General features: G+C 43.8%; 5 protein-coding genes across 5 annotated transcripts; 2 read left to right on the forward strand and 3 right to left on the reverse strand.

The window, feature by feature from the left end:
* Positions 1-399: 399 nt before the first annotated feature.
* BGZ61DRAFT_469573 (uncharacterized protein) lies at positions 400-1,031 on the reverse strand. Its single transcript, XM_046247971.1, has one exon. The coding sequence runs from the start codon at positions 583-585 to the stop codon at positions 421-423; it is 165 nt and encodes a 54-aa protein (XP_046093216.1). The 5' UTR covers positions 586-1,031; the 3' UTR covers positions 400-420.
* A 1,486-nt stretch (positions 1,032-2,517) lies between these two features.
* On the reverse strand, positions 2,518-3,235 carry BGZ61DRAFT_376138 (uncharacterized protein; the record flags this gene model as incomplete). Its single annotated transcript, XM_046242475.1, has 2 exons — positions 2,518-2,886; positions 2,936-3,235. Coding segments are annotated over 2 exons (669 nt in total), but the record flags the coding sequence as incomplete, so codon positions are not given.
* Positions 3,236-10,334: 7,099 nt separating this feature from the next.
* On the reverse strand, positions 10,335-11,693 carry BGZ61DRAFT_487982 (uncharacterized protein; the record flags this gene model as incomplete). Its single annotated transcript, XM_046250053.1, has 2 exons — positions 10,335-11,470; positions 11,678-11,693. The coding sequence occupies 2 exons, from the start codon at positions 11,691-11,693 to the stop codon at positions 10,335-10,337; spliced, it is 1,152 nt and encodes a 383-aa protein (XP_046093218.1).
* Positions 11,694-12,390: 697 nt separating this feature from the next.
* On the forward strand, positions 12,391-14,171 carry BGZ61DRAFT_469578 (chromate transporter-domain-containing protein). The gene is made up of 3 exons (XM_046247972.1): positions 12,391-12,632; positions 12,688-12,923; positions 12,995-14,171. Exons 2-3 carry the CDS (start codon positions 12,793-12,795, stop codon positions 14,157-14,159), a joined length of 1,296 nt encoding a protein of 431 aa, XP_046093219.1. The 5' UTR covers positions 12,391-12,632; positions 12,688-12,792; the 3' UTR covers positions 14,160-14,171.
* Positions 14,172-17,261: 3,090 nt separating this feature from the next.
* BGZ61DRAFT_469583 (uncharacterized protein) lies at positions 17,262-17,702 on the forward strand. Its single transcript, XM_046247973.1, has one exon. The coding sequence runs from the start codon at positions 17,397-17,399 to the stop codon at positions 17,649-17,651; it is 255 nt and encodes an 84-aa protein (XP_046093220.1). The 5' UTR covers positions 17,262-17,396; the 3' UTR covers positions 17,652-17,702.
* Positions 17,703-22,869: the final 5,167 nt, after the last annotated feature.

Raw genomic sequence — 22,869 nt, forward strand, 5'->3', positions numbered from 1 at the left:
AATTTAGTTAATCTTAAGTTTAATTAATAAAAATTATCTTATTAAATAATAAAGAGCTTAAGTTATTATAAAGAGTATATTTCTTATTAATATAATTAGCTCTTATTGCTAGTTCTTTACTACTTACACTCATTAGCAAGGCGAAATTTTTAGTCATAATCACTAGTAATTAAAAAACAAGTCTAACTGATCACTGAACAGCTTTATAGTTCGTAGCCTAGATAACCCTCACATATAACAGGCCAGGGCCTATATCCTTACGGTAATGCCACAAGACCTATAAGGCCTGTGTGTGCTAGGGACTAGAAAACTATACACAGTTAGACAGCACTTAGGAACTTCTTTCTTTCTTCTTTATCTTTGATGTAAATAGCATCCTGGATTAGATAGCTGGGACACAGTTACTAGAGGCCGTTCACATCACCACGATGTGGATTGCCTACACACAATGACTATAATCGCGAACATACCTAGACATGCTAGTGCTGGAACCAAACAGATGCTCTCAATATCCATCATGATAATCATCAAGCCAAGTGACCCTACCATCAGAATGTTTCTGGGAGTAACGCCCGCTTTTGGCATCCCGCTCGGGTAAGGAGAGGTTGGAGAATAAAATGACAGGGACTGCTAGGTGATGATGCCACCATCGGCACCTCTGCGGCCGCGACGCTGTTAAACGGAATCGCTGGCACTAGAAGGAAATGTGGCAGAGGGCCTAGGTAAGTTCGGCGGCAGGTATGACAGCGGGAATTGTCAGAATGTTCCGCGTACAGCAAGTTTTGTAGAGCCTATAACTCGCAGGGATCGACGGGGCGGAAAATAACAGACACTCTCTCTCCACGACTTGCTTCGCCGAGTGCACCTTGTCTCAACGTCCAACCTAGAACACCTGCTTTACTGCCAGACCATATAAGATAGGCTTACGACCTTTCGACGCGCAACGGAACAGCTAGCTAAGCTAAGTAGCATTTCCGAGTAGGGCTGCTCAGCAGCGCTTCAAACGACTCCGGCAGCACGCCATATTTCTGGAGATTCAACATGATGTTGACCAGGAAAATGAGCACGAGCCACCGGGCGTTCTGGTCGCCGAATCTGGCGCGACACGCCTCCGCCTGGGTATGGACCGCATCCGGTTCGAGCGCACCCCGGCCCAGCTCCCGGAGGACCACGGCAATGTCTTCTGTCTCAAATCTCTGGTCGCCTGGCAGCTGCTTCACGTACGTGGTCGCCGCGTCCTGGAGGATGAAGAGGCACCCGATCCCGTCGAACCTCCAGAACATGCTGCGGTTGACGCCAACACGGCGCGGGAAGAGGACATTGCTCCGCAACTCCTCGACGTGGACCTTGACTGGCACGCACTCGGCGTCGCAGTCGATCGAATCTTCATGGTCCCACAGGTTGTGGGCGACCTCGGCGAGGTTCGCGAGCAGCGTCGCCATGGCCCGAAAGTGGGACGCGAAGTAGACCCTGTGCAGGGGGGGGATGCAGACGAGGGCCGAGAGTTCCGGCATCCGGACCAGCTCGTACCCGGGCAGCTGGCTCGAAAGCCGGTCCTTCCAGATGCCGTCGGGGACGACGCCGGGGCCGCCGCATATGGCCCGCGCGAAGGCGCTACTCGTCACGTACGTGTGGTCGAGGTAGTGCCCGTCCGGGAGCCTGAAATCCGCCCTAACGACTGGTTGGCCGCAGTGTTTCCCATCCACCCACACAGTCACATCGTTCACGATCCAGTCGTTGTATTCACCGGGACTCCTGTCTCCGTCCATGAGAGATACCTGGGAGGACAAAAGCCGCCAAACCTCGCTCGTTTCCATGTGGGCAAGGACAAGGCCGCCAAAATCGCTTGTCCAATTAGCCTCTCGGGCGTTGACCCGAGTGTGGCAGGAGCGGCTAGAAGCCATTGTGCAGTAGGTGTTGTGCAGAGGAATCCAACTCGTGCGGGCAACTCGCTGTAAAGTTGAGCGGGGCTTTTCGCTACGAGGAATGTCAGGAACCCTAGAACCACCTGCACCACGTTTGGCCACTTCAGATGTTCCTTCACTTACCTTGGTTGGATATAATGTCTTTCGGACAATTCGAATATGTGTTCCACAACGCTGATGCACTGTTGGGAGACGTCTTGTGCAAACTTCAAATCGTTGGAAAATAGCCGCAAATACTCTCCAAGAGCCGGTTGGAGAGGTCCGGTTGTGGGAGAGATGTCTCGGGTTACTCCATCCCCACTAGAGAAAGTCAAGTTACGTCCTAGACATGTCTCGTGAGCGCCTTGTACTTCTATTCAAGAGACGCTAACCTACGTTTCTGCCGGCCGGTCACGACAGACGATGCTTCATCTGTAAACCTCCTAATCGTCCGTCCGACGAGTTCGAAATTCGTATCTTCGGGCCCACGAAACTTGTTCATGCCCGAATGGGTTGCATTGAGCCCTAATCTCTCGAATGTATCGAGACAGGCCGAATCCTCGGTGACAAGCTGTACCGAATTAGCCTCGAATAGACACGTCCATGAGGGATATCATACTATCTTTTGGGTCTTCTTGAATAAAGAGGTGACTCTAGTTGCGGAACGTGGCGAGAGGAACTTTCTCAGCATCACCGTCTTCTTCGTTTCGTAAAAGCAGGAGATGGGTATCTGGATCGAATCGCGTCTTGCGTTTTCAGCGAACACCTGCGTTATCTTGCGAAGCTCCTTATCTCTACTGTTGAGGTCATCGACTAGCTGGCTCGAGGCCTGCTCTCCCATGATGCCACCGACGACCACCTGCCACTGAGCCTGTTTAGCCGCGTCACTACCACGGAATGGCGTGGCGAGGAATACGATGCCGGCAATGGACAGCAAGATGTCCCCGTAGGCACTCCCTAGCTGTGTCGCTCGGTTGACAGCCTATACAAGTCAGTGCTAGCCTGCAACTCTGCCGTGCGAGGTCGCCTACCTCAGCCAGGATAAGGCCACCAAAACAGGACGCCACGAAGATGATCGGCCGCCTTTCCCTGCCTCGATCCTTCAGCAAGTGGGTAAGCAGCGTATCCGCGTGGCCGAGGAGAGTCTGCACAGGGGCATCCTTGAAATAGTTCGCGTTCCAGTCGTATGTGAAGATCCGAGCCTCGGGTATGGCAGCCGGTAGCATGTCGGCGTTGGCCAGCCAGTTGACTACCTCGTCCCCATCTTCGGGTTTCTTCCTGTACTCCCACGTCCGCGGCGACTGGGTATCCAAGCCGTGGATAGCGATGATGCTGTCTATTTAGCGCTAATCTGATTGTAGCGAGGGGCGGAGACGTACTCTAGAGTGGTGTCGGTAGCTTTGATGGTCGGGGCGACCTGACGAAGTCCGAGATATCGGTGGTCATGGTTGGCCTGCATTCAGTCAGCAAGGTGGCCACGGTTAACTGGCTTCGGGGGGGGAGGACGTGCCATGAGGACACGTCGGGTTCAATGGAACAGTCAGACGATATTGGCACATCCAGAGGAGAAAGGAGTGTCTGTGTAGGGTTGGTAGAGATGCAACGGTCGTGATTATCGTCAAAAGAAGCCTAGTACACTAGCAGATGACTAATGTGCATGCAACAACACATTTCTGTAGTGACACATAACTGATGCACCCCAAAACCAAGGTCGTACATGTGACGATCGGTATCTACACTAAGCTCGTGAGTCTAGGGTAGGCTGATCCTGAATGCTGTCGAATGCGGGGTCTGAGCAGTAAGCCAGCGCTGTGCGCGCAAAAGGCAAAAAACTGGTCACACGCAGACGCCACCAGCCCCTGTAAGCGCCTTACTTCTCAAGCTCTCAACTCGTTCCGAAAAGGCATTGGCGGACCCCGTAGGGGGCCGGTCTCCTGTGCCTGAGGAACGTTAGTGACGAAGGTTCTTCCTTCCGCGCCCTCTCTCAGACCCCAAAAAGGCAAACACTCGGTTCACTCGACGATCTGATCCTTCTAAGCCACAATCAATGAGTCGATGGGCCACATTCGAAGAGCCACAAAAGCTCAGGGGAAAATGACGTTATATCCTGGCCCTTGTCCTGGCCCTTAAAACTCGCAGTTCGGAGATGTCTGCTCTTAGCATAGCCTTGGATGACGGAGACGCTACCATGGTTGTAGGCGCCGCTTTGCGACTGTCGCCGTCCATGCGATGATATAGTCTGAAACAGGGTAGCCGGGATTCCGCGCCACCAGCGACGTCGTCTGTATCAACATCAGAGGCCTGGACCATGTTACTCTCTGGGCCTTTGGCTGCAGCGATATCTACGTGTGTTGCATCTTTCTGATTGTACAATACGTCACTTCCGGCCGGATGCGATCTATCCGACCTCCCCATCGTGAGTATTGCTTCTGCTTTATCATTTGAAGCGTCTGCATCTTATTCGGCTCGACCCCGATATTTAGCATTAGAAAGTTAAGGGACTAAATCATCCCTAAGACTAAAAGGGTCTAAAAGCAGCGCTATAGCTCGAGTAATTATGGTTAGAGAGGTGGAGTATATCGGATATTACTTATTAAAATATTTTAAATTTAGTATTTAATATTTACTAGCTTACTATTAGTTTTAAAAGTTAAAATAACTTAAATTAAATTTTTAATATTAATAGAATAGCTTTTACTATAAATTTATTAAAGTTTTATATATTTAAATTTATTAAGAATATTTACTTATTATAAAAAGAAATAGAATTTTTATTATTATTTCTTCTAATAAGAGAAAATTTAATTAGTATTTTTATTTAATTTTAATATATTAAGATTAAATTTAATTTACTCTATAAATTTATAAATCTTAAATATTTTTATTTTTATATTATAATATAAAATATACTTAAAGTTAAAAATAAGAATATTTCTAAAATAATAATATATCCTCTTATATTTTCTTAATTACTAAAGGTACTTTATCTTAATTTATAAGATATAAATTAAAATTAGATTATTATCTAGCTAAGCTAGAGGCTATCTATATATTACAACCTAGTATATATTAAATATACTGAGATTAATTATATAGACTCAATTTAGACTGTTAAGAACGGCAAATTCAGAGATTATAGCGTATATAAAAACTTTGCAGGAGTAGGGGTATTATTTGTAGCCATGGAAAAGAAGATTGAATATTCTCCAGTACAGGACCTTGGAGCGTTCAGTGGATTTTGGGCATAGATATAGACTATATCATTGCTCTTGCTCAGTACGAATTTCCTCAGTACAAAAGGTTCTGTGCGTCGATGTAAAATTAACAGTCTATTAGGGACTATATATTAGATAAGACGCATGCTGCCACTTCGGACACCGGCAAAACTTGCAGTCGACACTGACAGGATTGTCCTGCATATGTGTGTAGAATCCCACTGCAGGAATATGGGGTGGGGAGGGGGGCCAGCTCAAGGCCAGATTTAGATCTACGTTTGTGCCTTGCTGTCTGGCGTGTTGCCAGAGCCGATTCAGGCGCTCGTTATGTCTCTCACCCTATAAGAATTGGGCGCATGGACCACGTGACACAGTATTAATATGGCTGATATGGACTGTAGATACACGGAATGACTTAGCAGGACCAGAAATAAGCCAAAACTGGCCTAAAAAGGTAAGCAGGTCCGGCCCACGTCCACTTTAGAAATATACTGTAATCTGTATACAATACACGCGTACTATACCTATGTACGTCATTTCATTAGGTTCGGTCTACAGTGGCTGGCCGAAACTGAGTATAAAATTGACTGATATTATTAATCACCCGATTACCTTATATATACCAGATTTTAGCTTTTGCCCGCAATATATACCAGGGGGTATCTTCTATTTCTTGCTTCCAGTCGTATGGCGGACCAGCTTGGAAGCCAGTAGGACCTAATGTGTTATAATAAGAAGTAGGTGAGTAAGAATCAGGTATAATAACTGGAGTTACTGCACCAAATAGATTGATATACTAATTGTAAAAGCTATTTGTTGACTAGTTTATGCTGACCACGCCAATTGTTACCGTAGCAGATTAAATATTCACTTAATGCCTGATTGAGGGCTTGTGGTTAGATTTTAATTGATAAGATGCGATGAATTAAGTCGGCAATGCAATCAGTCTCCCAGGGCTGTGCAGCACGGTGAGGTAATAGGAGAATTTGATCCTAGTAATCCCCAATTTATTTATCTTATTAGAGAAGTCCCTTTCCTGCCTGTTCTATGCCAAACCGATGTATCTTAATGCTTTTATACTATTATATCTCCTATTAACTTAAATAATCTAATATATTCTTATTCTACCTGGAAACTTTAAAGACTTAATTTGAAAATACCCTCTCTTTAAATAATTATACGTCCCTTAAACCCTACTCTTAGCTTTACGGTCCTTAGTAAAATTGCTCACGCTACTATATATACCCTTAGTATTACCTATAATACTATAAACTTCTTTATTTTATTTGACTTCTTTAACAATAAGAATTTAACTAATAGCTTCGTTAAGTATATTAACTTTAAGACTGCTATTAGCGAAGGTCTCACCGGTAATTGTAATAGCATTATCTATATAGATATTAATACTACTACAGTCAGCCCAGCTAGTAGCTGCAAATCGGTCCGTATAACTTCTTAAATGTCTTTTACCTACAGCCTCTTTATTGCTGATATTATCTATATGCCCGGTAATATTTATAGAGTCTGGCCTGCTATATAGCTTTTCAGACCTAACTGGCCTGCCTCTGGAGAGATTAATATTATTAAAGGTATTAATACTTAAGTTTATAATACTATTACTCTTTATACTAATTCCGGCTGCTATATTATAAATAAAGAGACTCTAAAAAGTACTACTTTATTAGAATCTAACTATAATACTAGTTATACTTATACCAGCTGCAGCTAAAATACTGCTAATTATTAGAATTACAGTAATAGCTTTAATACTAATAGTAGTAGCGTATATACTATAGAGTAGACCTCAGATTATATTTCTATCTGGTTTTTTACCTGTAATTAGATCCCTGATAATATTAAGACTGAATTCCTTAATCTATCTAGGTGGGGCCTGCCTACTGTATACTTTACTAGCAGCTCTGGCTATAATATAGATATCTATTTTATAAATAATAACCTAATTTTCAATACCACCTTCTGTAGAGACTAGGCCGGCTCTGCTAAGATCTGGAATACTAATCTTAAATACTCTGCCCTCTTATCTAACTGTAATAATTATATTGCCGCCAATCCAGCTGCCTTTACTAAGGCTTACTAGCTTATTAATTCTATAAAGATCTTTAACTAATCTACTTCCAGTTATAATAATAAGTAATAAGCCTATACTAGGCCCGGTATAAGATATCTATATCTAAGGCAGTTACAATAAGGATTTCTAAGAAGAGAATATCAGTTAATTAGAGAAAGAGGAATAGTATTCTCTTTTCTTTAGATATACAGATATAACTAGAGCGATAAATAATAAAAAGTTAACCTTATTATTTAGGCTATTCTATAAAGTTAATCTAAATATTTTATTTAGTATAAAATAAGAACTAACTATATCTACTTTAAATAGTATAATATATAGTAACTATTTAGTAGTAACTCATATCTATTTAAGGTATCTAAATTGCATTCTTACCCGGGGCAAACTAATTATATTAGTAAATTAATATAACGCTATAGAATATTTATACCTCTATTATGCTGTAAGTTATACCCAGCTGTATTATGGTAACTATATTCCGCTACCTATACTATTCAGTTAACCTCGCTACTATATACTACATAGAGGTTTATACTACATCTTCAGATTATAGTTAGATAGCTGCAGTATAAGCCCTTTCATCTATATCTTCCAAGCCAGAGTTATAGTGCCGACTATAAATACAAATACCTCGACTCTAATTAATAGAGAGATCTAAATAGGATAACTATTAGCAATCCAGAAGACGAGGCTAGTAAGAACCTCGATAATACTAATATCGACTAATATAATTAGAAGCTATAGAATTAGTATTTTTTTTTTAGTTAAATTCTGCTAGCCCTCGAATTTAAAAAGGAGTATTTTAGTAAGAGTTAAAGTAATAATACTTTTTACTATAGAGCTGGCGAGTAATAATACTACTATCTAGCCTATAGCTATCTTTTGATGATTTTGAAATCCGCCTAATACTATTAAGACTGAGGCGACGATAGTAGGAAAAGCTGTAATAATATTAAATATTCAATAGAAAAGTAGAATACAGTTAAATATAATAATCCCTCGCCCGCCTACTATTTTATAGGCTTTGTAATAGAATACTAATTAGTATAATAGGTTGTAAATTAATTAATAATGAAACTTATACTGGTTATAGAACTCTATTATAGATACGTAACTTTAAAGGGTTGATTTTTAAATATTTCAGGCTGGGCTAGGTATCGACGAAATAATTAGTCTAAGAATAAGTAAAATAAATATAGTATAGGATTATCTACTTATATAGCACTATAATATCAGTCGGGGACCTTACTATTAAGCCTCAGCCCCTTTAAAATTAAAATTAAGTAAAGTTAATAAAAGTGCAGCCCCAAACTAACCTTATAATTCTATCTAGCGTCTATATATAGATTCTTATTACAGCCAGATATTTTAGACTCTTAGTACTGGTACTAGTAGAGTAATAGAGTACAAGGTTATATAGATAAGTAATATAAGCAAATTGGAATTCTATATATACTTACTAGGCAGTTATTACTATACAGCTAAGTAAACTGTTAGACCCTCAATTAGAAGAAGCAATAATAGCCAGTATTATACTGTATATATATAGTACTATAATAGCTAAAAATTAGTTGTATACAGCTCGAGGCTGCTACCCAGATAGAAGATATATAGAATACTTTTCTACTATTTTTAGTAGCTACTTATAGACACTACTTATAGCCCCAGGCTATCAGGTAAAGCTTACTAATTAATTATCTTAGACTTATCTGCTATAAGAAGTTCTAAGATAAGTATAGCTGATAGTTACTTAATCCTCGATCTAATAATTAAAGCCTACAGCTACTACAGACTAATTTCTTTATCTCACCCTAAATCCACTTCTAGCCCTTACTTTAACACCCCTAAACAGTTTAGCAGCTACGTGATAGGATTATAACAGGAAGGAGGTCTATCTACCTGCCTTCTATACTATTTCTTTTTCCAGAGGACTGGCTACAGTATGATAATTGGCTAGTTATTTCTATAAATATTTAGGTCTAAGAGGCTGAGGCTGTGACAAGCAGTGGTGGATTTGGTGGACTTAGTGCATTATGTAGACTGACCTTTCTCTGACACTTTAGCGCGTCGTCACTCCTGCTATTCACGACACCACCCACCGTAATCTGGTATATAAGAGAAGTCTTAGTAGCTGTCGCCCTATTGGCCTTTTCTTGTTCATAGAAGATAGATTGGGCTGGAGAAGTGATAAGATAGACAGGGTTATACCTGAAATTAGGGCTTAGTATGCTGAAAATTAAGGGCTGGGCGCTCTAAGATTAGGCGCTCGAAAGTAGGCGCTAAGTGCACTGAAAATTAGGGTAGAGGTGCTAAAATTTAGGGCAAGGTGCGCTAAGGATTAACGCCCCGCCTAACCGCCACCCCCTCATTCCGCCACGACCCACACCGCGGATTTGCCCTCACCATCACCATCTTGTAAATTGAACATCTCGCGTTTTCTTGCGATACAACCAACCAATCTAAATTTCAATTGAAGATTCGGAATCAACGATGCCGAAATATGCAGAAGATCAACTTTAATGTGCCATTGACGGGGCTACGACGAATGGAAACATCAAAGCAGCTGCAGCCAAGTGGGCCATACCGCGCACAACCCTTTCTGACCGTCTCAACGGCGCAGAAACCCGCACCGAGGCACAGGGGTGAATGGGAATGGCGATTACGGAGAGCGATGACGATGATGCGTCATGGCGAAGACAAGACGGGAGTGAAAAGGTGGGGTTGGGACTCACCTGGTCCAGGGGGGGATTTCTTCGACTGCTTTGGGGACTTCGACTCACCTCTGGCGGAGGCGTCGACTGTTGAAGTCCCCATAATGACGATGATGTATTATTGTTAGATGCGAAATCGGCTTCCTCTTCAATGGCAACTCTTCTCAGAATTGAGCACGGACCATGTTATTATATACTTAACAGTACATGATATTACATGCTTACGGCCAGAATTGGCCATAACGCTCATACATTTATGGCTTACTCAATGTATCTTTAAGTGCCCCCTCGTACATAGGGAATCTATAAATTCACGTGACTAGCCTGACAGTGTGACTCTAACACTAGGTACAAATTCTTCCTTCTCCCACATTCCCAAAGGGAAATCTTGGTCCCCCCCATTCGTCAGCCGTCATCACGTCCATTCACTGTCATCATTTAGATTATCCATCTTTAGCGAGCCCTGAAAAAACTTAATATCACATACAAAATGCCATGCGACGCCCTTTAAAACACCATGCTCCTTATAGAATCGAAAGAACCTCTTTTGGTTACAGTAGACCATCTCAAGACTAAGGCCCTCATTCAGGGTCAAGTCCTGAGCCAAGCTGCAGGAGCTTTTTTGCTCCTGGCTGCTAACTTGAGACTGCTGCCACATAACATAGGACTTGACCATGTCCTCTCTCGATCCCTGGACGTGAAAGGTGGGTGATGTTGGGAAGATCATGTCAGGTGTAGGAGGGTCATTAGGACCAGCCTTGGAAATACGACCATCGCCTGGGGCGTTATGAATATGAATCACTGGAAGACCAACTGGTGAGCTGCCTGGATCCTGCCGTGTCCGCTTGCGCGCGCGCTCCCCTTCTTGCTGCTCTTCTGCGTATAGCTCCGTTCGAATACGTTCTGGTATGTCATTATGAGTCTGCATATTGCAACCTTTCTGTGTCTCATCAACAAGGATCTTCAAGTGGTGACTTAGTAATTTATAGTGCTTTGTCCCGTCCTGCCAGCAGTACGGTCCTTTATTGCACGGCGGTCCCGGGCATCGTACAAGGGCCATCACGCGCCTCCAGCTGTCTGTCCGACCTACAACGGCCGCCTCGGCATCTCTTCGAGCGTTGCTCTCGATAAGCTTAGTAGCAGTGGCCCCCCGGCCAGTTGCGGCGACCTTACCACTTTCTTCTACATAGTAGAATGTAACTTGTGCTGAGAGCTTCTTGCCGTCACGTAAGAAGTGGCTCCAATCTTGTAGCTGCTCCGCCACGTATGACCACTGAATATCTAACTTTGGGAATCGCTTGGTTATGCTGCTCGTCTTTCGATCGGTTACAGATAGAATGATCTTCGTCTCGGCAGGCTCCCAAGGCTTAGGGCTCTTTTCTACAGCGGCTTGCAACTTCGATCGTAGAACATGTTTCCAAAACTTTCGTGGCGAGATCACCACACCTGGTTCCGATTCACCCGATTTCTGCCTATTATTCACCGATAACTTCCATTCCACGTGATACCGTATGTAGTCGGGCGGCTGCTCGTTTGTACGGGTGTGCTGGTCTCCAATCAGTGTAAGGGACGAACGAAAGGCCGGTTCCGGCAGGTCTCAGTTGGCTCCTTCGGGTTAGTGTGGCTTGCTGGAAAGCCTCCTCGTCAGAATCGAGTAGATCGCAGGGCTGAGGCTCGCTCGCATCGTCACTAGACCAGCCATCGATAGAGCTGTCCGCATCCACGGTCGTCAGTTGGTGCTTTATCGCAGAAAGTCACCTGGGAGTTGCGCCATGTTCACGCACCTGTGAGTCACAAAGGATACTGTGTCCTTAATCCTGGAGAGTGAAATCAAGTGTCAGATCTCGTGACTCCGTAAGTGGGGTCTGACGGTCTGAGTTGGGTGCCTTTGGCACGGGGAAACGTTTGATCAAATGATGCCAAAATAGGCTGCTTGGATTGATGATAGATACGACCTTAATAACGTCGTTATGACTGATTGATTGACTGTGTTGTTGATGATCTTGACCGGCGAGGGATTTCCCTCATCTACGGTCTCCGAGACCCCCGCTTCCTTAGTCATCCGGCCGGACCAGAGTCATCACGTGATTATCTCTTTGTTACTATTATTGCACCATCCAATAACAACATCGTAGCGTGGCGACCTGACTAAAAATAGCATCGACTTAACCCGTTATTGCTACCCAGTGAGTTCCACGTCGCCGATAATGTCAACCCAACGCAAGGAGATATCAGAAACCGAGGAACGACAGTTCCACGTCCAGCAGTGTAAAATCTTCGTTAATCGAATCCCGGCTCCGATCGATCTCTTGGCTTCCTCAGCCTAAGAAGACATGTAACAATTGGTGTGGATACTTTTTTTTACCCAAGGATGACGTACGGGCCATCCATGGGATATGGCGTGCTTGCTCAACTGCAATAAAAAGTGTGACACATGTTTCCCGCCGCACTAGCAACTTGCGACCTGCAAAGCCCGCAGACTTATCGATCTCCTTGGTAAAGACGGCATCTCCGATCTATCCAAACGCGCTACCAAATCCGGCCTCTGCCAGCCCCGAGAAGGAGTGTCAACAAAGTCTACGTGTCCACAATGGTTGTCAACAACTGGGAATACACGGCGCGGAGAGTGGCGCGCCGTACCTGAGAGACAATCCAAGTCAATTGGCATCTCGGCTTCACCGCGTTTGGCGGACCACCTGTTCATTTCAAGATTGTAAGCAAACATTTCCCGCTACACATCTTATTAACTAGACCTGACAATGCAATAGTTTCATGATAAGTTCGTATCGAAGCTCGCTTGGATCGACGAGCAGTTGGTACGTACATTAGTCACACGCTGTTCTCAAGTCCATCAAACAAAGAAACTAACCAATATGTTTCAGTACCAGGAACTTTTCAGCATCTCCCAAGCTCTATCTGGCCCTGCTAGCACCAAGATGCTATACTGTGTAAATCTGATCCATGATGGTTTCCTTGGAGCTGTCCTTGCTTTTTTAATTTGGAGGTGAGCCAGAAACTTGCATCTTCTATGTCTATGGATAGTTAGGGACCAGAGCTAAAGACCTTGGCCGATAGTTTACCTGGCGCGCTAGGCATGTTTGGCCTCTCCATCGGCGTCTCCAATATCGGAGAGACTCTTCCTCGTCCGGTATATGCTCTGCTCTCGGGACTTAACGCTGCCACAGTTGGGATTATTGCCCTGGCAGCTGTCGAGCTGTCGAATAAAGCAATCACGGACAAGCTCACCAGAATCCTCGTCTTTCTGACTGCCGCGGCTGGAATGCTATACAATGCTATATGGTACTTCCCGGTCCTTATGTTTGCCGCCGGCTGCGCTGCTGTCGCATACGACTACCGCTGGTTCCACCGACCTATTCGAGCTGTAAAACAGCTCGTCTCCAGGATGAAAAGCAGGACGCCTACTGAAGGGGAGAATACCGCGAGAGACGAAAGCGGACCCAGCAGAGAGACAAATGCCTCCAGCATAACTCTCAATGATCAAGATCGGTATGGTACACGGGAGTCTGAGCAGCGCGTCGTACCACATGAGTATCGTCTCAATTTCTCATGGAAGTCTGGAACTGCGATCATTGCAGCATTCTTCGCTACATTCATCATCGTTATGGTGCTTCGAGGAGTTTTGCCTGATCCCCCCCTGCTATATAAACTATTCGCGAACCTTTATCTTGCTGGCACCATCATTTTCGGCGGCGGACCGGTAGTGATTCCGCTCCTCAGGGAATATATTGTGGCCGAGGGATGGGTTAGTCCGCGCGACTTCCTCATTGGTCTCGCTATTGCACAGGCCTTCCCGGGGCCAAACTTCAACTTCGCTGTGTTCTTAGGGAGCCTTACCGCTATTCACGGCGGGTATTCTTCTATTGCCGGAGCACTCATTGCATTTTGTGGCATCTTCTTTCCTGGTATCGTTCTCGTCCACGGAACAATGGGGGTGTGGGGGGTGTTGCGAGGTAGGCGCTGGGTAAAATCTGGAGTGAGAGGCGTCAGTGCCGGCGCTGTCGGGCTTATCTATACGGCCGTGTATCGGATCTGGCAGATTGGCTACATCGATGAAGGTTTCCAGTCGGGGAAGAGTCTGGCAGATGATCCATGGTGGGTGGTGGTGACCGCGACTGCCTACGTGGGGGGGCGATACTTCAGCCTTGCGGCGCCGCTGGCTATTCTTCTCGGGGCTGTGCTAGGCTTGGTCAGATACGGAGTTGTTATAGGTCGGGGGTGAACAGTTTTCCACGCACAATGCACACGCGCTTAGTGGTGAGAGGAAGGTGTATGTGCACATACCTGTATGATCTCTATTCAGATTCTTTCAACATCTTGCGGGCCCGAGAGGCTGCCGCACGATAGTGAAGATGAGTTAATGAAATGCATGCTCTCATGAAATGATCTCGACAATAATGTAGTGCATGATTTTGATGCGACGCAATGCAAGCTAGGATGCAAGGCAGTGGCGATGGACGCCGCTATATTACGTGGACAGTCACGAGATCCATGTCCTAATTCTCCCATCATCCCTGAAATCTAGGTGCCATGTACCTTGCAGTGTGGACGGCGCTGTCTTAATCTATTATGTAAGCTGTGGCGCTGCTATGTACCTTGTGGATGTACACAAACTGAGGGTTAGCAGCTAGCTTCCTTGAGGGGTGGGCCATTTTGCAGGGTTTAAAGTGGGGCGGAAAAAAGCTTGGCAGTGGGATGCGAATAGCGATTTAATTGGCTAGAAGGCTATAATTGTGGAGCAACCCACAGGTAAAGTTAGTCTCATATATAATAATGCATTAATAATGCATTATTAATAGATTACTATATAAATATAAATATTAAGTAAAATTCTTAAATATTATAAATATATTTTAAATAATTTTTATAAATTAAAATAAGATTATTAATTTATATATTATTTTATTTACTATTTTTTAAATATTATAAATATATTTTAAATAATTTTTATAAATTAAAATAAGATTATTAATTTATATATTTATTTATTTATTTAGTATACGCTATTTTACCTATATCTAGGCCTATAGAACTCCTTCAACTAATTCAGAGAGGAAAAACCTTCTAGCTATCTAGCTATAGGATAAAAACCTCGCTGCGATTTCGCTCTGCTACCTCAAAGGGCTCGTTGTTGTCGTCAGGTCTGTACTGGTAAACTCGTCACCAGCCTTGTCCAGGTTGCATAGTATGCATTTGCCCGCCTTCCGGTCTCGGCTTCCTCTGGGTCGTAGAGGAGCCGTCGGGGGGTTGTGTGCGAGATCGCAGCGACCGGTGCTGCGACCCGCCTGGTTCGCCTTCTTCGTGATCGCTTCGGCAGCGCTGCGTCTGCCCTTCCTGGTGCGGACCTCCGGATGACCTTGCGGTGGCCCCCCGGGCCGCCGTCGGCATCACGGAGTTCGGCCTTTCCTTCTTCCGGTCACGTGACCCTTGTGTGCCGGCGCGTGTGTGGGTGCCGGGCCCGCGCAGCCGTTCGCTCGGGATCCCGGCCCCACAATTTCCGGAGCTGGTTCGCCCTGCTGCGTCGCAGGGCGGGCCCTGCGTTGCCTCGGCGGTCTCTATTCTCACCTTTTCCTCACTTTCGGTTCAGGCTCTCGATGGCTTCGAACGCGCCTCTGTCCTCGCGCCCCTTAGGGCTTAAGGATTCGGGGCCTGCCTAAGGCTTTTCCGAGCCCTATAAAAAGCCCCTTCCCCTCCGTTTCTTCCTTCCCTTTTTCCTTTCTTCCTTATCATTCCCCCGCCGCCGCCCCCGCCGCGGCTGTCTCTTGTGAGTCTCCCTCCTTCCCCCTTTGTGGTCTCTGCGCTGTCGCTGGGTCCTCGCTGACTTGTGGAAAGTCGTTTTTTTCCTTCTCGCTTCCCGCCTGGTTGCCGCTTCGATTACGTCTCGATTTCGCCACGATGCCTCCCCGCACGACCCCCGAGGAGCGGAAGGCGAAGGCTGCAGCCCGTCGCCGTGAGAAAGCCGCCCAGAAGAAGGCTGAGAAGAAGGCCCGCGACGAGGCCGCTGCGGCTGCCCCGGCTTCCCCCGCCGACGATGAGGAGGAGGAGGAGGAGGGGGAGGAGGAGGAGGAGGTTGTCGTCACTCCCCTCAAGCGTCCTTCCGGCGGTGCCGCTGCGGGTGCGGCCAAGGGTTCGAAGAGACCCAAGCCCGACACCCCTTCGCCTCGTCCTGCTCTGGAAGTGCCCGACAAGCCGCCGTCCCTCCTGGTTGATGTAGAGAAAGTCTTCTTTGCCGAGGTGAGTACTCTGCGGTGTCTCTGCGGTGTCCCTGCTAATCTGTTCTGTAGAAAGTTGGTGGTTACCGACCCATTCCCTGCACCCGCTGCGCTCGGTCAATGGTTTTGGCCAGTGCTCCTGGTCGTTTCTGCTTTGCCTACGGTGCGTTATCTCTGCGTCGGCTCTGCGGTCTCTCTTCCTTTGGTATTGACTCTCGACTAGGATCCAGTGGCCGCTGCGCCCACTGTGTGAAGGGGAAGCATGTTTGCGGTTCGGTGAGTAGCCCCTGCGGTACCTCTGAGTCCCTGTTAACCCTTCCTAGATTTCTTCTCACTCTGCCGACCTCGTCGCTCCCGCCCTTAATTTATATATTATTTTATTTACTATTTTTTAAAAATTTATATATAAATATATATAATTTATAGATATATTTTAACTATATTTAATATTATTAGATATAATTATATAAATATATATAAATTCTTTTTTTTTAATTATTTAATTAAATATTTTAAAAATATATATTATATTATAATTTTATTTTATATTTTTAAAAAATAAATATTTATTTTTAATATAATTTTTTAACTTATATATATATATTAATATATTAATAATACATTATTAATGCATTAATATAAATCTAGTAGAGGGGTGGGCCCACAAAATAAAAAGCTCAAGCCAATTAAAAGGCTAGTAATTTTTTGACCACCCCACAGCTTAGGGTCACTAGCGCCACCCAACCCTCAAGTAAGCTAGCTGCTAACCCTCAGTTTGTGTAGGTCCTCATGTACCTTGCAGTACCTTTGAGGACTTATTCTCAAAGCCACTTTTGGATCTTTGATTACTCCACAGGCGAAATTGCCCAGTGAAGTCAGCCACTTCTGACCACCCAATAGAATTATGTATTTCTAGATACCCGTAGGTACCGTTGGTCCGTGCGTCTTGCCTGAAAGAAAAGGAAGAGAGACCCAGAGAGGAAGGCGATAGTGAACATGACTGTACTACGTCGGCATCATTCAGAGAATTTACATGGAGTGGATTTATGTGTGGTTATTGCTTCTTGAGGATGCTGAGGCGCCCGTGGATCCTACAGCAGAGGGAAGGGCTGAGCAAGAAAATCATGGGCACGGTCACGTGGTAAAAGCGTCCAGAAAGGACACGGTATCCTCTATAACTCACCTCTCCGACGAGAATCGCCACGCAACGAAAGTTCGCCTCTTGCTCTGTATTAACACGATGATGGATGCGGACTCTGCGGATGATTGGTTTAGTGACGATAAGAATAAGCCTTGTATTTACTACGACTCGAGTCTTGGGAATCAGCCCGCTTACCATGCAACAGCCCCTCAGCGAAGCTAGCTGCGACCCGCCCGAAACTAACTACCGTTTGTGCCGTACGCCGACTGGATTCCAGGCGAGTCTTATATCAAATAGCCGCCGATCTATATATATTATATCCTGGAATGGAAATTTATATTTAAAAATAGAAGTATTATAAAGCAAATGGAGGAGGAACTTATAGTGGCTTCTAGTAATTTTTAGAATGAAGAGTTTTTGTTAAAGGTAGAGGAAATTGCTAAAAGTAAGCCTTATAAGCCCGGGTCTACGACCGTGGTTATATCCGTAAACGATCGATCCGAGCCAAATATAACCAAGCATTTCAAAGAGCTGGGAATTAATTGGCTAATTATAGAGAAATAACTACATATATAGAGCCACCTACTTCATATCGGGAAGAGGCTAAAGATTAATATCTTATTCGACTATATAGAGAGCAACAGAACTACAGACACTACTAGAAGAGGGGTTACTAGTACTCAGCTTGCCAATCAGGAGATCCAATCTAATACAGAGCAGGCTATTTTAAATATACCTATATCCTAGAAGTATATTTTCCAAGTAATAAAATACCCCGGACCTCCGTGCAATCGTAGACCATATTGCTAGTAGGATCTCAGGACCAAGAGGCATTACAAACTCTTAGGCCATCACCTAAGAACCCTCATCAGGCTCGTGCAGGGGGGTGGTAAGCTCGACATACATAATGATATCCCAGAAGACATTTGCATACAGCTTATTGCCCAGGAATAACAATATACAAATCATAAGCACAAGAGACAAGACTTATACTCTAAACTAGCAGGCTATCTAGCGCCTATAGTTATTAATAATTATATCCCAGCTTATGCTGGCTAGGATATAGCGGATAGCTTAAGGAGATCCACCCCAAGCTTGTCAGACGGGTCATCTTCGAGATCCTCCTTGTTTAGCGTACCTGGACCGCGAGATAATGCAGTCGAGGCATACTGCAGGTGGCAGTGCTCAAAAGTTAGTAGAACGGAACCAAAGAGACACTACGAGCTGGCTTGTGACCTTTCGCTAGAAAGGGGCCTTGATCTTGAGCTTCTTTATGAAGATAATAATGCACAATTTTACATAGACTACGGGGTATTAGAGGGCGTGGCGCGCCGCTGGGTTCGGGATATAGAAGCTTTTGTTGATCAATATATTATTGCGTTATAGAAGTATGGCGCCCTCTATTTTATTCTGGTGGTTCTTTAATACAAACCCCAGCCCAGCGAAAATGACCCTCCGCGCTGGCCTTTTAGCTGCCGACTATATCTACGGACTCTTCTAAGAAGAGCTGAAAATCTTGCTGGATAAGGTTCACCTAATCTTGCCACACTATCCTAATGTAGTTTTTGAGTTCCCCAAAGAATCGCTCTATGGGGTTAAAGTTAGGAGAGTAGGGTGGAAGGTAAAGCAATACGACGCCCGCATCTCGATACATCTGTGTTACTTTCTCCGTGTGGTGAAACGATGCATTATCCATAATCAGGACAGATCTTGGGCCAGGCCATTTGTTACAGTATGGCAAGAGTTCCTCAATAAAACCCTTAAAGATTTTAGCATCGGTTGATCCATTATATACTCAAAAATGAATAACATCCTCTTAGGTATAGGCAGGCAGGATTTGGAGTCTCTGTCCACGGTGGAAATGCTTAACTTGAGCAGGCGTGACCCCAACAGGAGCCCAGCCTTTATTTCTAGTCCCGATACTTCTATCGCTTCCAGACTCATCTATAAAAACGATCTAATAGGAGTGGTAAAAAGATCTTTCGTAGATGTGTTCCTCTCGTAGATCCTCGTTACGCTCCTTGGCAATAACATTTGCCACCTTATGAGACTATCTCGCCTCTTTCAGAGCTCGGCTAATAGCAGACTCTGACACAATAACGTCAAACTCCTTATAAAGGAAGGTGACCATTTCACGGATATTCATGCAAGAGGTAACGGTGAGTTCGACACGCAACGCAGTTATCATGAGAGGAGAAATTGTTTTAGGTCGACCGACACCGTTCGAGGGGGCTTTCGCTGCTCCGAAGAGGAGCATATTCGATCGGATATAGCGTACTGTGCAGGTAGTACATTAGTTGACTTCGGCGATGTCTTTATCTGTAAGCCCATTATCGCCATCTAACTTACTCTGTATTATATGCTCAATAAATAGGCGGGTAGTAGGGTGAAGGTTCGGCGCTATCATAGTCCAGTTGTAATGTAAAGGAGGGGATTGCTATGGCTATTTCCAGCTATTACGGATCAGCAAGGGGCACTCAGAGCTCGAGTGGACGTAAAACCGAAAGCCACGGGCCTGGACTGCGTTATGCTCCGCAGTCCTCTTTACGTTTAATTGGCCTGCTTAATTGAAAATCTATTCATCCGCGCAAGAATCCACTTAAAGGCAAGTCCCTACCCTATATCTCGCTTTAACACATCAATAGAAGCTAAGACAATAACTACTTTTACCTGGATCTAAATACAATCTACCGATCTGCCGATATCACTGGATGACTGCCTATTATCAAGGATGCAACTCGACAACCCTGAGCTTTATACTATAGAATAGATTGCTGCCCTCCCTATCGAGCGCGTAGCAGCCACAGCGTTATTTGATAACTGCTATAAAAACCCTAAAGATTTCGATTAACCTCGATCCGACCCGAATTCATACAAATGGGGCCGCATAGGCAAGCATAATATCGTGATCGCTTCACTTCCTGACGGAGATTATAGAACGACCCCTGCGGCAACGATAGTATCAAACCTGATCTCCTTCTTGCCTTATATTCGGATCGGTTTGCTGGTGGGTATTGGGGGAGGTATCGCTCAACCTGAGCAGGGTCGAGATATCCAACTCGGTGATGTTGTAGTAAGCCGACCTGATGGAACTACTGGTGGAGTGGTTTAATATAACCTAGGGAAGGCGAAGTTGGATTAAGCCTGGGAGCTGAAAGAGTCTCTTAATAAGCCTCCCCGGGTTCTTCTCTATACCCTGGCAAGCTTGCGAGCAAAGTATAAGAGAATACTATTACAGATTCCTAATCTCCTCTAGAGGATATATACAACCAATCTCCTTATAATGAGATTAAAGACTAATTTTACTTATTAAGGGTTTAAGAATAATTATTTATTTCTATTAACTTATAACTATATTAGAGGTAATATCTATAATAAGTGTAACTATTTCTAAGAGGTCGAGCGAGATCTATAAGATTCTACTAATCTAGAGATTCACTATGGAGTTATTGCTTCTGGAAATATACTTATTAAGGATCCTAGTACTTATAATAGGATCTTAGAGGTTGCCGGAGAGCAGTATATATATGTTGAAATGGAAGCTGCCGGTCTGATAGACTACTTTTCCTGCCTTGTGATTAGGGGTATCTGTAATTATACGGATTCTTATAAAAATGATTAATGGCAGCAGTATGTATCTGCTACAGCAGCTTTATTTGCGGTGGAGCTGCTTGGCTATATCCCTACTAGGGAGCTTAAAGCTATATGGCGGGTGGTTGATATTAAATCTCGTTAGTTTTCCCCTATTAATTATTCGATAAATGGATATTTATATATTTTTAGTTATAGAGGGTATAAATAGTATTCAGCTTATAATGCTTAATATAAAGAGGGAAGTCCAGAATATCAGATAAGATAGTAAATATAGCTCTAATATAGATACCATTACCGATAACTGACAGTCATCTACAAGTATGACCTTATATAGTATTGACCAGAAAATGGTCCTAGATCGTCTCCCAGTTGCTGATAGGGTATTCTTCGATTCTTATAGCGATAGACATAATGCGACTTGCCAACTAAATACCCGGGTGAACCTCCTCCGACAAATATATTAATAGGCAAACGATCCTTACGCCAAATCTATCTTCTGGCTTAAAGATATAGCAGGGATAGAAAAATCTACTATTTCCCGGACTGTTGCTCAGTTTTATGCTGTAACAGGTTACCTTAGTGCTAGCTTCTTCTTTAAGAGAGGAGAGCCAGACCGAGAAAACATATTAAAGTTCTTCACAACAATAGCAGCCCAACTAGCTTAGAGGGAGCCAGTAATAGTGCTATCTATTGAGGCTGCTATTAATACTAATCCTTATATTGCCGGAAAAGTATTACAGAATTAATTTAATTAACTGATTATACAGCTACTGGGAAATATCCCCCCTGACACAAGGAGATTGGATACTCTAGTACTTGTAGTTAATACCCTTAATAAGTGCAATACAGAAACAGACATCAAACTTCTCATCAATCTCCTATCTCGCACTAAGAATTTGCAGTTTTTAAAGCTGAGAATCCTTATTACAAGTAGGCCAGAGCTGCTAATTGACCTGGGTTTTACTAGCATAAAGAGCTTATATCAGGATCTTATCCTTTATAAGATTCCTGAGGAAATCATTAAGCATAATATCACTGCATTCTTCAAGTACAAGCTTGTAAGAATCAAGACGGACTATAACTTATCTGTGCCGACAAATTAACAGTTGCTACTTAACTGGCCCGAAGAAGGAAATATTCAGCTTCTTGTTAAAATAGCTATTCCTCTATTTATCTTTACTGCAACTATATATCGCTTCATCGACAACTGCAAATATGGCAGCCCTCACATGCAATTGGCCCAAATTCTAAGCTATAGAAGCAGCGGTTATAGCTCAAGGCTTTACCAAGTATATAGCCCAGTCCTGAGTTCACAGCTTAAAGAGGTCTTACAAAAAGATAGGGATAAGATCATTAATAAGTTCATACTTATTATTAGTACTATAGTCACCCTCGCAAGCCCTTTATCTATATTGGCCTTATCACAGCTACTTAATATTTCCCCTAATATCGTGGACACAAGACTAGATATACTCTATTCGGTTTTGGATGTTCCAGTGGAGCGTGATTTGCCTGTATGACTATTATATTTGTCATTTCGAGATTATCTTATCAATCCCGAAGAGAAGAAAACAAATAAGCTCTAGATAGATAAGAACTCTGCATATTACAACCTGGGCAAGTAATGTTTGCGTATTATAGACGAGGGTCTCCGCGAGAATATATACAGTATGTTATTCCTAGGAATGCATCGATCTACAATTAATTCTCAATAGATTGATAATTACTTATCTCTAAAACTTTAATATGCCTATTTTTACTGGGTGTATTACTAAATAGCTATTGATCTTAAGCTGAGTAATATATAAGAGGTCTATAATTTCCTGGTAGAACACTTTCTCTATTAGCTTAAGGTAATAAGCTTTATAGGTCGGACTGTAGAAGGTCTCAGTATACTTAGATTATTAGCAGATTAGCTTAAGGTATAACTTAAGTATAACTTTATAAGTATAAATTTTACTGACTTCTAGCAGGATAGGGAAGCT

Source organism: Ilyonectria robusta (genome assembly GCF_021365365.1).
Source record: "Ilyonectria robusta strain PMI_751 chromosome Unknown BGZ61scaffold_112, whole genome shotgun sequence".
Taxonomy (NCBI): domain Eukaryota; kingdom Fungi; phylum Ascomycota; class Sordariomycetes; order Hypocreales; family Nectriaceae; genus Ilyonectria; species Ilyonectria robusta.

Excerpts from the sequence above, each read along its gene's own strand:
- BGZ61DRAFT_469573 (XM_046247971.1), bottom strand. The coding sequence starts at position 585 with ATGCCAAAAGCGGGCGTTACTCCCAGAAACATTCTGATGGTAGGGTCA.
- BGZ61DRAFT_469578 (XM_046247972.1), top strand. The coding sequence starts at position 12,793 with ATGTTTCAGTACCAGGAACTTTTCAGCATCTCCCAAGCTCTATCTGGC. Across the intron at positions 12,924-12,994 it reads CTTGCTTTTTTAATTTGGAG|TTTACCTGGCGCGCTAGGCA; the intron begins GTGAGCCAGAAA and ends CTTGGCCGATAG.
- BGZ61DRAFT_469583 (XM_046247973.1), top strand. The coding sequence starts at position 17,397 with ATGCGGACTCTGCGGATGATTGGTTTAGTGACGATAAGAATAAGCCTT.